At 40.5% G+C, this 12961-nt stretch overlaps 2 protein-coding genes across 2 annotated transcripts in view; one reads left to right on the forward strand and one right to left on the reverse strand.

The window, feature by feature from the left end:
- The window catches only part of LOC134210587 (nose resistant to fluoxetine protein 6-like), a 54544-nt gene extending 44393 nt beyond the window's left edge, over nt 1-10151 (reverse strand). Inside the window, exon 1 of the mRNA XM_062686701.1 lies at nt 10076-10151. The gene's annotated coding sequence lies outside the window, so the exon portion shown is untranslated. The remainder of the gene's footprint in view (nt 1-10075) is intronic.
- Nucleotides 10152-10933: 782 nt separating this feature from the next.
- LOC134209127 (uncharacterized) lies at nt 10934-12577 on the forward strand. Its single transcript, XM_062685111.1, has 7 exons — nt 10934-11013; nt 11220-11310; nt 11370-11561; nt 11626-11799; nt 11902-12016; nt 12235-12353; nt 12416-12577. Exons 3-7 carry the CDS (start codon nt 11442-11444, stop codon nt 12575-12577), a joined length of 690 nt encoding a protein of 229 aa, XP_062541095.1. The 5' UTR covers nt 10934-11013; nt 11220-11310; nt 11370-11441.
- Nucleotides 12578-12961: the final 384 nt, after the last annotated feature.

The raw sequence follows: 12961 nt of genomic DNA on the forward strand, positions 1-12961 counted from the left end.
TTTAGGCTGTGAACCATTCCAGCGATTCGTTTAACTTTAAGTTAAAATTTGACAGTTCGATGGTTATTTCTCCGTGGTTAAAAATAACCCTACTCCGGAGCATGGTTAGATTTGACAGTTCGATAGTCAAAACTCAAATGGGTCGGCTTCGGAGTAAAATTTTAACCACGATGGGAAAATAACCATCGAACTGTCAAATTTTAACTAAAAGTTAAACGAATCGCTGGAATGGTTCACAGCCTTAATGTGAAAACTTTTCACTTTTCTCAAATGTTGCACTCAAATGATAATAAACACAGGATTTTCATTCAAACATTAATCCTTGCTAATATCAGCTAATTGTCAACAGTCCCTTTATATCTCCTATTGGGCGTTATTGTTTCATGGTTGTAAAAAATGTAACGGTAAATGCTTCAAATCAAGATACGGGTTTCAAACGATTCTTAATCGCTGGCGAGTTTTGATCACTTGATAATTTGAAAGTAAGATATCGGGTGAGTTTATTGAGATAGTACTGTGATAAATATTTAATTAATTTTACATGACTATGATAAATTAGGCAATTCTTGTTAGTTGGCCTTCAATACTTTTCACATTTATTTGTATGGTTTTATTATTGAACAACTACTAGGCTACGTGCGTTTATCACTTTTGTTACACAGTGTAATAACAGGTTCGATCAAGTATAGAATGATTTACACTTCTCAGAATACGTTACGAACGCGAAAATTTTGTATTCTGCAACGCATTGAAATGGGACACCGATACATGTTATTGCTGATGATACTGGCAATGTAAACAAATTTCGACAAATTCGGTTGTCATGCTCCAACTGGTTCAGTAGAATTTCGCAACAGAAAATTTATCACAACCTCTTCCGATTATCTCCAACGAACCGCATTTGGTAACTGACGCAAAATATATGGGCGTGTATCGGTCCCATACCCAGCAAGACACCTTTGCAGGTTTTCTGGAAATCGATCCGTGTGCTAAAATGTTGCACTAATCTTTTTGGCACACAGGAGGAACGCTCTCCAAAAACGAGTTTGTTCGGATTTCGTCGCTTCCGACGCATCGACGTCGAATTAAAAAGTCAAATATACGCATGCGGACGAAAGCATGCTTGTTGGGATTTCCCGAACCAGAACCGCCTGAGGGCTGGTGATTCATATCTGCTTTCTTTTAATATTTTTCAAGGGTAACAGTTCATATATGCCTCCGTTTCGAAAAACTTAGGAATAAGTGCGTAGATGGGGCCCTCCTTAGCCGTGCGGTAAGACGCGCGGCTACAAAGCAAGACCATGCTGAGGGTGGCTGGGTTCGATTCCCGGTGCCGGTCTAGGCAATTTTCGGATTGGAAATTGTCTCAACTTCCCTGGGCATGAAAGTATCATCGTGTTAGCCTCATGATATACGAATGCAAAAATGGTAACTTGGCTTAGAAACCTCGCAGTTAATAACTGTGGAAGTGCTTAATGAACACTAAGCTGCGAGGCGGCTCTGTCCCAGTGTGGGGATATAATGCCAATAAGAAGAAGACGAAGAAGTGCGTAGATACGTTGTTTTGCAAAAAAAAACCCGAATTGATTTCCGCAAAAATTCTGAGAAAGACGCGGAACATGCCCGATAGAGCAAGTTGTTCTCTATCAGAGAGCGTTAGCAATAATAGGAGCAGCCTCACATCTCGAGAATCTTGCTCTCGTTTTTTCTCTTATGTATTCACAAATATAATTTCGATTTCTGACAATCACCGCATGCTTTTTAGACACATAATATTATAATGACTTTGATTGAGTTCTTTTCTTGACCTAGTTACTACAGGATCCGAGAACCATTTTCACCAGGTTTTTACTTACTGTCTTATTACTTACTGTCCCTTATACTCTATACTTAAATGATACTTGACGGCGTGATCGGCAGATAATATTTGTTTATCATTAATTATTATATATAAGCGAGACATTTCAATCCTGTTGCTATTTTTGGAAAAAGGTGAATATATAGTTATGCGGTGGGATGGGTGATCAAAATGCAAACTAGACTACTTAGCTACCTCCGCGTGCTCGGAAAAATAGGATAGGAAGAAACACTGAACACGCGCTTTTAGTGGATAGATGAATTAGGAGTTATAAACTATTTAGTTTATATCCTCTTTCGTGGATGAGTATGTATCCAAGCCAGAAGGCGAGAGATCGGAAAAGATGATGGGTAGTATGCTGTGTGTGTGGCTCAATGATGTGCGGTTATCTATTTTGAGACTAGTGATATTTGCAGCGCGACGAGCTACCAGCTTAAATTGATGCCAAACATCAATTTGTACAGTAAAGACAACACAAACATAAAAAAAAACTCAAAGTTGCAGCACAATTGGGTGGAACGCAAAAGTGACGTTGAACTACGTAGCTGTATGTAATGCACAGGTTTTCGACTTTTCTGTTTGATGAGGCCAAAGCAAATGTTTTACAAGCCCACGGTGAATCTGATTTCGTTGTTTATCCTGTGCTCCTGAGATTGAGTGTGCATTACGAAGATATAAATTATTTTTAAACCAATATTTTCAAAGGATGATGAAAATAAAACTTTCGAAGAATCGAGGATGATCAACACTCTCAAGCGATCTATGCGATTATCAATGAAACCAAATTATCAATGAACCACAATTATTGGCAGAGGCTGATTTTCTACTTGCCGCTTCCACATCCAGGCGCTATCGTATATGCGCAAATTGTCACCATGAGTAAACCGTCAGGAATTTGTATGGCGAAAAACATCTAACGCGCGTTTTATCAAAATTGAGAACTTTTCATGAAAAACTATTTTGTACTGGTTATGTAAGAAGGTGTCCGCTACCAGTACTGAGATTTTTATTTTCATTGAGGTCACGCGATATTTACATTTTTTTTCTCTCCTGCTCGTGGTTCATTCGCCTACTCCACCTACCGTCCGCCATCTGCAGCCCACCATAGATGGAAAACTCCACGTGCGCGTTGGTCCTCCACAAGCATCGTCCAGGTCTCGTGTCCGTAGAGGACTACCGGCCTAATGTAAATTGTAGATTGTCAGTTTGGTACGGCAGCGAACTCTATTCAATTGCGTCTTGCGGAGTCCAAAGTACATACGATTTCCAGTCACTATGCGTCTCCGAATTTCTCTGCTGGTATCATTTTCGGCAGTCACGTGAGCCCAAGTACACAAATCCTTTTACCCCATCGATTTCGTCACCACCGAAGCAAACTAGTGATGGGTGGCTTACATTGTCTTCTCTTGAACCTCTTCCTATCATGTAAATACTTCGTCTTCGACGTGCTGATGACTAGTCCGATCCGCTTATTTAGCTACCCTCTTCAGTATGATGTAGGCTTCCTCCATCTTCTCAAAGTTATGGCCATATTATCTATGTCGTCGGCAAAGCCAAATAGCTGGACGGACTTATTGAAAATTGTATCACTCGTGTAAATCCCTGCTCTTCGTATTACCCCTTCCAAAGCGATGTTGAATAGCAGACACGAAAGACCATTGCCTTGGCCAAAGACCTTGCCGTAACCCTCTGCGGGTTTCGAAGGTACTCGAGAATGCCCTTGAAACTCGAACTACGCACATCACCCGATCTATCGTCGCTTTGATCAACCGTGTCAGTTTATCCGGAAATCCGTGTTCGTGCATTAGCTGCCATAGCTGTTCCTCATCGATTGTATCATATGCGGCTTTGAAGTCGATGAATAGATGATGTGTGGGCACGTTGTATGCGCGGCATTTCTGCATTACTTGGCGAATGGCGAACACTTGGTCCGTGGTGGAGCGTTCGCACATAATGGTACTGCCCCACGAACTCCCTTGCAATTGGTGCTAGTCGACGGCATAAAACTTGGGAGAGTACCTTGTAGGCGGCTTTCAGCAATGTGATTGCGCACCCTTTTTGTAGATGGGACACACGACTCCTTCCATCCATTCCTGCGGCAAAACTTCCTCCTCCCAAATCTTGGTAATGACCCAGTGCAGCGCTCTAACCAGTGCCTCACTACCGTGTTTAAAATTTAAAATAGCTCTCCTGGTAGTTGGTCAACCCCAGGGGCTTTGTTGTTCTTCAGCCGGCCAATACCCTCCTAGATTTCCTGGAGATCCGGAGCCGGTAAAATTATGTGCGGTGCGCGTTCTCCCAGGTCCATCACCATACCGCCATCTTCGTCTGCCACATCGCCATTCAGGTGTTCTTCGTAGTGCTGCTTCCACCTATGGATCACCTCACGCTCGTTCGTAAGAAAGTTCCCTTTTATGTCCTTACACATATCAGGCTGTTGCACGTGGCCCTTACGTGAACGGTTCAACTTTTCATAGAACTTTCGTGTGTTATTAGCGCGGTACAGTTGCTCCGCCTCTTCACGGTCTCGATCTTTCTGTTGGCGCTTTTCCTCCGGAAAATCGAGTTTTCTCTGTTCCGCGCCCGTTTATGTCGTGCCTCGTTCGCCCTCGTGCGGTGTTGCAGCAATTTCGCCCATGCTACATACTTCTCTTCCACTAACTGCTCACATTCGCCGTCATACCAGTCGTTTCTCTGATTCGGGGGCTGCGAGCCTAGTGCAACGGTTGCGGTGCTTCCAATGGTGGATTGAATATGTCTCCAGCCATCTTCAAGAGACGCTGCGCCTAGCTGCTCTTCAGTTGGAAGTGCCACTTCCTGCTGCTGCGCGTATTCTTGGGCTAGTCTACCGTCTTGTAGCCGCCCAATGTTAAGCCGCGGCGTTAGACTTCGACACGAGTTGTACACCGCCGAGAGTTTTGAGTGCCAGCATACTGCAACGAGGTAGTGGTCGGATTCAATATTTGCACTGCGGTAAGTGCGGACGTTCGTGATGTCGGAGAAGAATTTACCGTCGATTAGAACGTGGTCGATTTGGTTTTCCATTTGTTGGTTAGGTGATCTCCATGGATATTTTTGCGGGGAAAGAAGGTGCTTCGGACTACCATTCCGCGGGAGGCTGCGAAGTTTATGCATCGTTATCATTCGATACGGTGTGCAGACTATCCGGTCCGATGACTGGTCTATACATTTCCTCCCTTCTTACCCGCTTTTCCACACTTTCTGTCCTGGCCAGCGAATCTCCTGCAGCGCCACGATGTCAAAGTTGCGGGGATGTAATTCATCGTAGATCATCCTGTCGCAACCTGCGAAACCTAGCGACTTGCAGCGACGACAATCGAACCTTAGATGCCTTTCGCCATACTGATTTCAGATAGTTAACTCCTTGTGTGCCGCTGTAAGCACGCTCAAAGCAGGCGATTCATCATCATATAAAAATGATTAAACCCTGACTGATAGTGTACTGCTGCAAACATCACCGACGCAAATTGGAACAGAGACTAAGCATTCACCACTAAGTCAGTCTAAACCCCGGTGGCTTAGAAAAGCCCATTGGTAATGCAACGTACACACCAGTCAAGCAGTTTGACGAACATTGACTCCGCCCCCAAGAAAACGCTTCGGTTGCTGCTTTGTTTGAACGTGTGTGAAGTTGTTCGAACAACCATTTGACAGTTGGCGGCTCGGTTGGAAATAAATAAAACGGTTTGATTTTGGTTTGAGTTGTCGGGGGTGGAGTCAAGGTTCGCCAAACATGTTTGAGCATTTGTAGTGAAGTTGCACAAACACCCATATATTTTTTGATGGTTGGTGCTCAAGTTGGCGCTTCGGTCGTTCGTGTTTGATATTGTTGGTCGAATAAATTGATTGTTCGTGTCGCTGTTGGTTAAATTTGATGATGTTTGAATAAACGAGAGGTGGAGTCAATGTTGGTCAAACTGCTTGACCGTGTGTACGTTCCATAAGGCTGGGCTGGTCAACAACGTTTGGTGGTCATCCTATGGAGAGAGTCAGAAAAGACGCGTTTCAGCACGACGCGACAGAGAAGTTTGACAGTTTATTAATAATTATTATTATTCCTTCATGTGAGTTGCGTCGAACTTTGCTTCAACTACGGCAGACATATAGGAATCAGCAAAAACGAGCTGAAGGAAGTTTTCCTGAACGCATCGACTGCAGCAGCGAAGAAGATTCCGAGCCCCTCTACTGGCATCAATAGACGTAAGCGAGATGCTGCCGTCAAACGCCTCCAAGCTTTCGAGAGAAAACGCGCGAGTTAGCAGAAATGAACGGCACCAGCTAAAAGCCCTGTAAGATGCATTAATTTGACATCTTTGGCTTGAGGTTTTCAATTAGCCTTGCGAACAAAGGCGCCGAATCCGGAGATGGCGAGATCGATTCTCGATCGTTTAGCTGCTTTTTAATTGAGATTTTAGCTGCCTTTTCATTGGAATTCGCACCAATCAGCGAACCCCCAATCAAAAAGCGCCCCAACTAGAAAAAACAATTAGCGAATGATAAGAAAATTATTTTGAGCTTTTTAGTGGAATGTTTTCACCTGTCTGTATAAACTCGTCTTATGACAGGTGAATTGGCGAATGTTCACTGTAATATTAGTTACGTTCATTGTCCCGTGACCTGGAAAAAAATCACACTATGCAGTGCAGGCCCGATAGCATCTGCATAGGGAGCGGGACCATTTGAGCAGCACCCCCTATTCCCGTCCGCTACGTTAATAACTCGACCGTGTTCCAACCAAATGGCTTGATTGTTTGTACATCACTAGATATGGACAGAAACTAACCATGTACTAAAAAGCAAGTAATTCGGTTGTAATGCGCTCGAGTAATGAACGTTGCTGACGCGCTGCAGTGCTTTTTTTGCAAGCAACTAGTTGACGGATATGTGGAAGGATCAAGGCGACATATCAAGTTGCACGTCGATCGGAATGAGTTCGATAAAAACCTCGTCCATTATACTTGCATGAAAAAGGGATACCGCATTTCCTATAGAAAGTATTCTAACTTAAAACTACATATTATAAAACACCATCCTTTGACCTCAGCACATGAAAATCGTGTTGATTATCAGATGAAGTTTCGTGAAGAAGAATCAGTCACAGATTTCGTGGCTGAAGAGAACATTCTAACAAACCCGAATATAATGATTACCACAGTGATGAGTCTGTCTCTGATGATTATAATTTTACTATGGAAACACTTCGAAAGTTTGCTGCAATCAAACATAAAGAAGTGTATAAGCCTCTGTGAAAACATAATCGATCAAGTGAATCAATTCGTTGGTGAGCGAGCGGATCGTTTCGTACAAAATGTGGTTCCGAAAATAAGTTCACAAAAAGTAGTTGAATTTCAAAACGAATTATGTGTAACTAATCTGTTTGAAGACGTACAAACACCGGCTCGCCAGAAAAAGTTTCTTCAAAAACAGATAGGATTCATCCCGGATCCGAGAACAATAATGTTGCAAGAACGAAATTCCAAGCAGATATCGATGGCACATCAGTAAAAGTAATTTTAAAATAATATGCTATTTCCAGTTATTTTTTATATGCTTCTTACTTGCAGGTTCAAGACACTTTTCAATATATTTCGATAGTGGAAACACTGAAAATGTTTCTACGTGATCCAATCAATCGCCGAGCAATGGAAAAAATCACGACCGTTCAGAGATCAACACCAACAGTGTATGCATCGTACCCTGATGGAACGATGTTCCAAAATAGCGACTATTTTAAACAGAATCCCCAGGCTTTGAGGATAATTATATATGAAGATGACGTTGAACCGTGTAATGGTCTCAGCTCAAGGGCCGGCAACAAGAAAATCGCGGCTTTGTACTTTAAAATCCAAAACGTTCCAACACAATTTAATTCATCAGTAGAGGAAACCGCCAAATGTTGAACGGCTAATTTTGTCGCCTATTGTTGAACTCCCATAAGAAATACACATGCGTTCAACAATAGGCGTTGAAATTAGCCGTTCAACATTTGACGAATTACCCTAAATGCTGTATTTCCGTTGATGTTTGTGAAATCTATGGATGTAAAAAGACATGGTTACAATAAGATTCTTGAACCATTTGTCGAAGACATGAAAAAACTGGAAAAGGGCGTCACAGTTTATTTCGGACAAGAAAAATATGTAATACGTGCTGCTGTAATTGCTCTTGCCGGCGACACTTTGGCTATGCACGAGGTGCTTGGATTATTATCACCGTCAGCCAATTTTTTTCTGACGTGAATGCTTGATATTCCGCCGCGTATTTCAAGAAAATCCGTCAACAAACAAATATCCGTTACGTGATCGAGCATGGTACGACGATAACCTTCAAAAGCTCAGAGGAGGGGAAATATCTTCAACAGAATGTGGGCTGAAACCTTGTGGATGTATTCTAAACAAATTGAGTACATTTCATGTGGTAGAAAATCATGTATTTGACGTGATGCATGACCTTGCCGAAGGTATAATTCCGTATACTATACAGCAAGTCCTTGGTCACTATTATCGAAACAAACAACTAAAATTCACCGTGGATTTTATCAATCATCGCATCAAAACGTTTGACTATGGATTCCGTGACCGGAAAAATAAACCATCAGCCAATATAACCACCATGATGCTACTACAACCAAACAAACATAGTTTAAGACAAACAGCATCGCAATACTTACTCCTCTTACGAGCTTTTCCTTTCCTTTTCGGACATAAAACAACAAACGAATGCCAGTATATGAGCCTTATAAGTGTTCTTATTAATATAACACGAATTGCTTTTTCGCCCACTATTTCGGATTTTTTGTTGGCAGAACTCGAGATGTCTATAACTATTTTCCACAACATGTTTTTCAAACTGTTCCAACGGCGCCCAAACAAAATTCATCACTTGATTCATTATACGGAGAGTATTAAACAAGTTGGACCACTAGCTCAGTTCGATTGTCGTATATTTGAGAGCAAAAATAAGCATATTAAGACGCAAATGAACGCTGCTCGAAATTTTAAAAATGTATGTTTGAGTTTGGCAAAACGACAAATATTTGCGCAAGCCGTAAATATAGCTGAACGCCCGTTCATTGACCGGATGTTCTACAAATCAGGAAAAATGTGTTTAATCCAAAATCTGCGGCATGTCAGTCTATATAATCCCAGTCCAGATAGCGATGATCGATGCTTTACTGCAAAAGGAATTATTTTTAATGGTAGTGATGCTAAAATACAATGATAGCCTTGGATTTCCTACTTTTGGAGTGATTCAAGAAATAGCTGTGATTGCAGAAATTCCACGGATCTGTCTTCAAATTTGGGAAACACTGTGTTTCGATGATGTGCTACAAGCATATGAAGTGAAAGAAGCAGAAATGGAAAAAGTTGTGGAGTTCGATCATGTACACTGCAATACAACATTTTCTTTTTGGCGAAAATACAACGATAACACTCGTTACATATCCAAAAGGATACATTATCAAGACTATGACTAAACTCTAACTATATTATATCATCAATTCGGCAAAACAGTAAAGGAGGAAATTTTCGACTTGGATACATTCAGCTCCTTGGATGACAGCGACTTCAGCCGTTTGAATTTTACAACCGAACAACGAAAAAAAATAATAAAGATTCAAAGTGAGCTCCAGGAAAAAAAACCCATATGTAGGAATCCCTAAAGAAGAACCACATCCAGATGAAGAATACTTGGATTATGAAATGATTGACCAGGATGAAGAACAGTGTAACATCATATCACTGGAGAAGGTAATCAACTCATTGCTAAGCAGTACAGTAATGTGTACAATAATTTACTTTCGTTCCAGGAATTTGATATTGACTTAATCTTCAAACAATCACCCGAAGGGCAACGTATCATGGAACTATTGAAAGAACAAAACATGGTTGATAGTAAACTGATTAAAGCTATCACAATTGTACTGTGTAAATATTTAGTCAGTCGATTCGGATAGTAAGTTTAAAATTTTAGTTCTTAACTAGTTCTGTCGCTGGGCGACTGTCGCCGCGGCTCTATCGCTGCGTCGCTGCATGATACGTTCTATTTACACTTTCATACCAAAGTATAGATAATTGCTGTCGCCCAAGGACTGCGATAGTTGCGTCGCTTAGGTCTGCGGGATTATGAACGTTATACACAATGCACGAATTCCTACCTTGATATTCGTTATTCGGATGATTGGGTGGTACTTACGGCAAACTAATATAAGATAAACAGGAACAGGCAGCAAATTATCTCCGTTATTCTCTTGAAATCGAGCTTCAAGATGTTATAGCTATTCGCGTTAGCACAATTACATGTAAGCCAATGAGCAGTAGGGGAAGAGGCCCCAAAACGCCCCCCCGATGCAAAACGCCTTTTGTGGTTTCCCTCATATTTACCGTCATTAATATGTCCGTAACAAAACTAGATCTAAAATTATGTAGGATAGGCGAAGAAAGTTTCAAAATAGTGCACGGGAAGGTCGGAAAAACCGAAAATTTCCACATTTTGAAGAAACATCTAACATTTTGGCGAGGCAAAACGCCCTAGTGGCAATAACCTACAAAGTACTTGCGTCTCCACGGACTATCCATACTAGGATTCTGATTCGCCGACGCGTGGTACTTTGTTCTCTAGGGCTGCCAGCTAAAGGCGTTTTGCCTCTTGAGTTTTCGGCAACAAAATATCACCACTTTTTGAAATGTGAATATTATCAATATGATTGAGATTTTTGACAATTTTTGAATGGCATCAACTAGCTATCTGGTTTAACTGATGCATAATGTAAAAATACCCATGAATAGCGTTACAAATAAGACAATAGAGCAGTGTTAGCTTAGCTAGGGCATATTGCCCCCCCTTCCCCTAAGTGGGGCTGGAATAAAAAGTGAGATCAACAATGCAAAACTACAAACCAGAAGAAAAATCGACGTCCTCTAACAGCGAATGACATTTTGTGTTTTGTTTTTACAATTCTGTTTTTCACACTTTCACTTTTCACTTATGGCACATGCCCTTGGGTGTTGGTATTAGTAAAATGTTGTCGTATAAATCTGTTTCTTTGAGTCATGTTTCAAAATGGCTTATTTAATCAATTTAATCAAAATAAAAGTTGAAATTGTTTAATATTTCGCTGATAGAAATGTGATGTAAAAATTATATTAATAGAATACGAATATTCCTGCTTGCTTTCTGAATAGGCCTTGGCCGATGTCCAAATTCGTCAGCTTGTTTTGCTGATTACAGCATTTAGCAATTGAAAATTCTTCAACACTTCTTTACACAAAATAGTTTACCCGTTTTGTTTTTCATTTCTAACTTTCTACAGGAAGATTTTATTTCTTTGTTTTAACAGCCATCCAAGCGCTTTTTATAAAAACATAATCGCAAAATCTCTGGTTCAAAAATATAGCATTTTAAAGTCAACTACTGCCCAAGTTGAACAGGTTGGTTTTTTTGTGGTGTTGCAATTAGTGCATCCACCTATATGTTTTCATATTTTCAGGCATTATGGTTCTTTCCGGATGGCCGTGGTCCCGGAAAACATTGTGGGAAACTACATTACCATATTGAATATATGGTGAAGAAGTTAAAACAACAGATACGACGAAGTGCGAGCCAAAACAACGATGAAAACAACACTAATGAGGATCCTATCGACGATACGCCCGACGATGAAACAAACCTTGATGAAATTGTAAATTGTATTGATAACATGAAAAGGATTGTTATATTTAACTTGATAAAAATTTCCGTTTAAGGTCAACAAACTTAAGTTTATAGTGCCTTCGGAAGCGTCATTGGATATTATAAAGGAAGACTGGATTAGAACGTTTGCGACGAGAAACCTTATTAGGAAGATGGATGTACTGGACAACAGAACAAGCGAAATGGTTCAGAAGTTTCCATTATTTGGGTCATTCGATGGATTTCTGGTAAGCAATGAATTTTCCATCACTTTTAGAGCATTCATATTAAAGTTAAACAGAAATAGTTTTTGATGTTGATACAGATGATCATTAATCACTTTTCTTTAGATTGATTTGGATTTCGAAATCATGTTTCCCGCTGTTAATTCCAGCGTGGCATGGGAACATCTGAAGTGCCAAATACTGACGAAGTACAGCGACCTCCATTCATCAATTCCAAGTGGTATGTAAGGTTAAGTAGGGTTCGTTCATAAAATACATAACGCCAAAATTGACCGCTTTCAGCCCCCACCCAGGATTCTTAAATTAGTATAGGCCGTAACGCTCAAACAGATACCCTCCCACCCTCTAATGCGTTATGTAATTTGTGAATGAGACCTTATGTAATACCCGCGGTTGTATTTTAAGTTTTTGGACCTAACATATATATTCTCAATCTAGAAATTTGTCGGGCCTTAATCATAATCAAAGAAAAGAATCCGTCACGAGGAGCCAAGCGTTCGCACCAAGGTACACTAAAGATATCTAATCTGTTGGAGAAGATCGTTGAATGGATGTATGTATGTAGTGTATGTATGATATGGTGTTTAATATTACCAAACTATCTAGGTTTTTTTTACAGCCAGAAGACGACATCGAAGCATATGTCAATACTCACAGTGCAACGGCTCTTCCAATATTAATCGTCAAAGGACAACAGTATTCCGAGGGTGATACCTACATTCGTGTTGGAAAGCGATATTTTAGCTCAGGATCCGACATAACAAAAGCGTTTTTACGCTGATTAAGACCTACTTTTTTTCAACATAAATTTCGAGCCGTCGTTTATTAACTTCTTTACACTTTTCGTTGGAGGGCTGTTTAAAATTCGAAACTCATCAAGCACAGTTGAAATTTTTTTGATTCAGTTACGGCCAACATAAACTTGATATACACATTCCATTGAAATGTGTATAATGTTGTAACCTATAACAATGATATATACGAATATATACGAGTAATAAAATAATTACTGATAATTGATTGCTTCTAAATAAGGTGCCTTTCAGAATAAACGCAATGTACTACGCGACGTGACTCACATAAAGGAATAGTATCATTATCAATGCAGAGCATGAAAAATTCATTTTCATGAAGCACATTCACTCCGATTTTTGACATTCGTGTT

The sequence above is a fragment of the Armigeres subalbatus genome, chromosome 2, assembly GCF_024139115.2.
Source record: "Armigeres subalbatus isolate Guangzhou_Male chromosome 2, GZ_Asu_2, whole genome shotgun sequence".
In the NCBI taxonomy this organism is placed as follows: Eukaryota; Metazoa; Arthropoda; class Insecta; order Diptera; family Culicidae; genus Armigeres; species Armigeres subalbatus.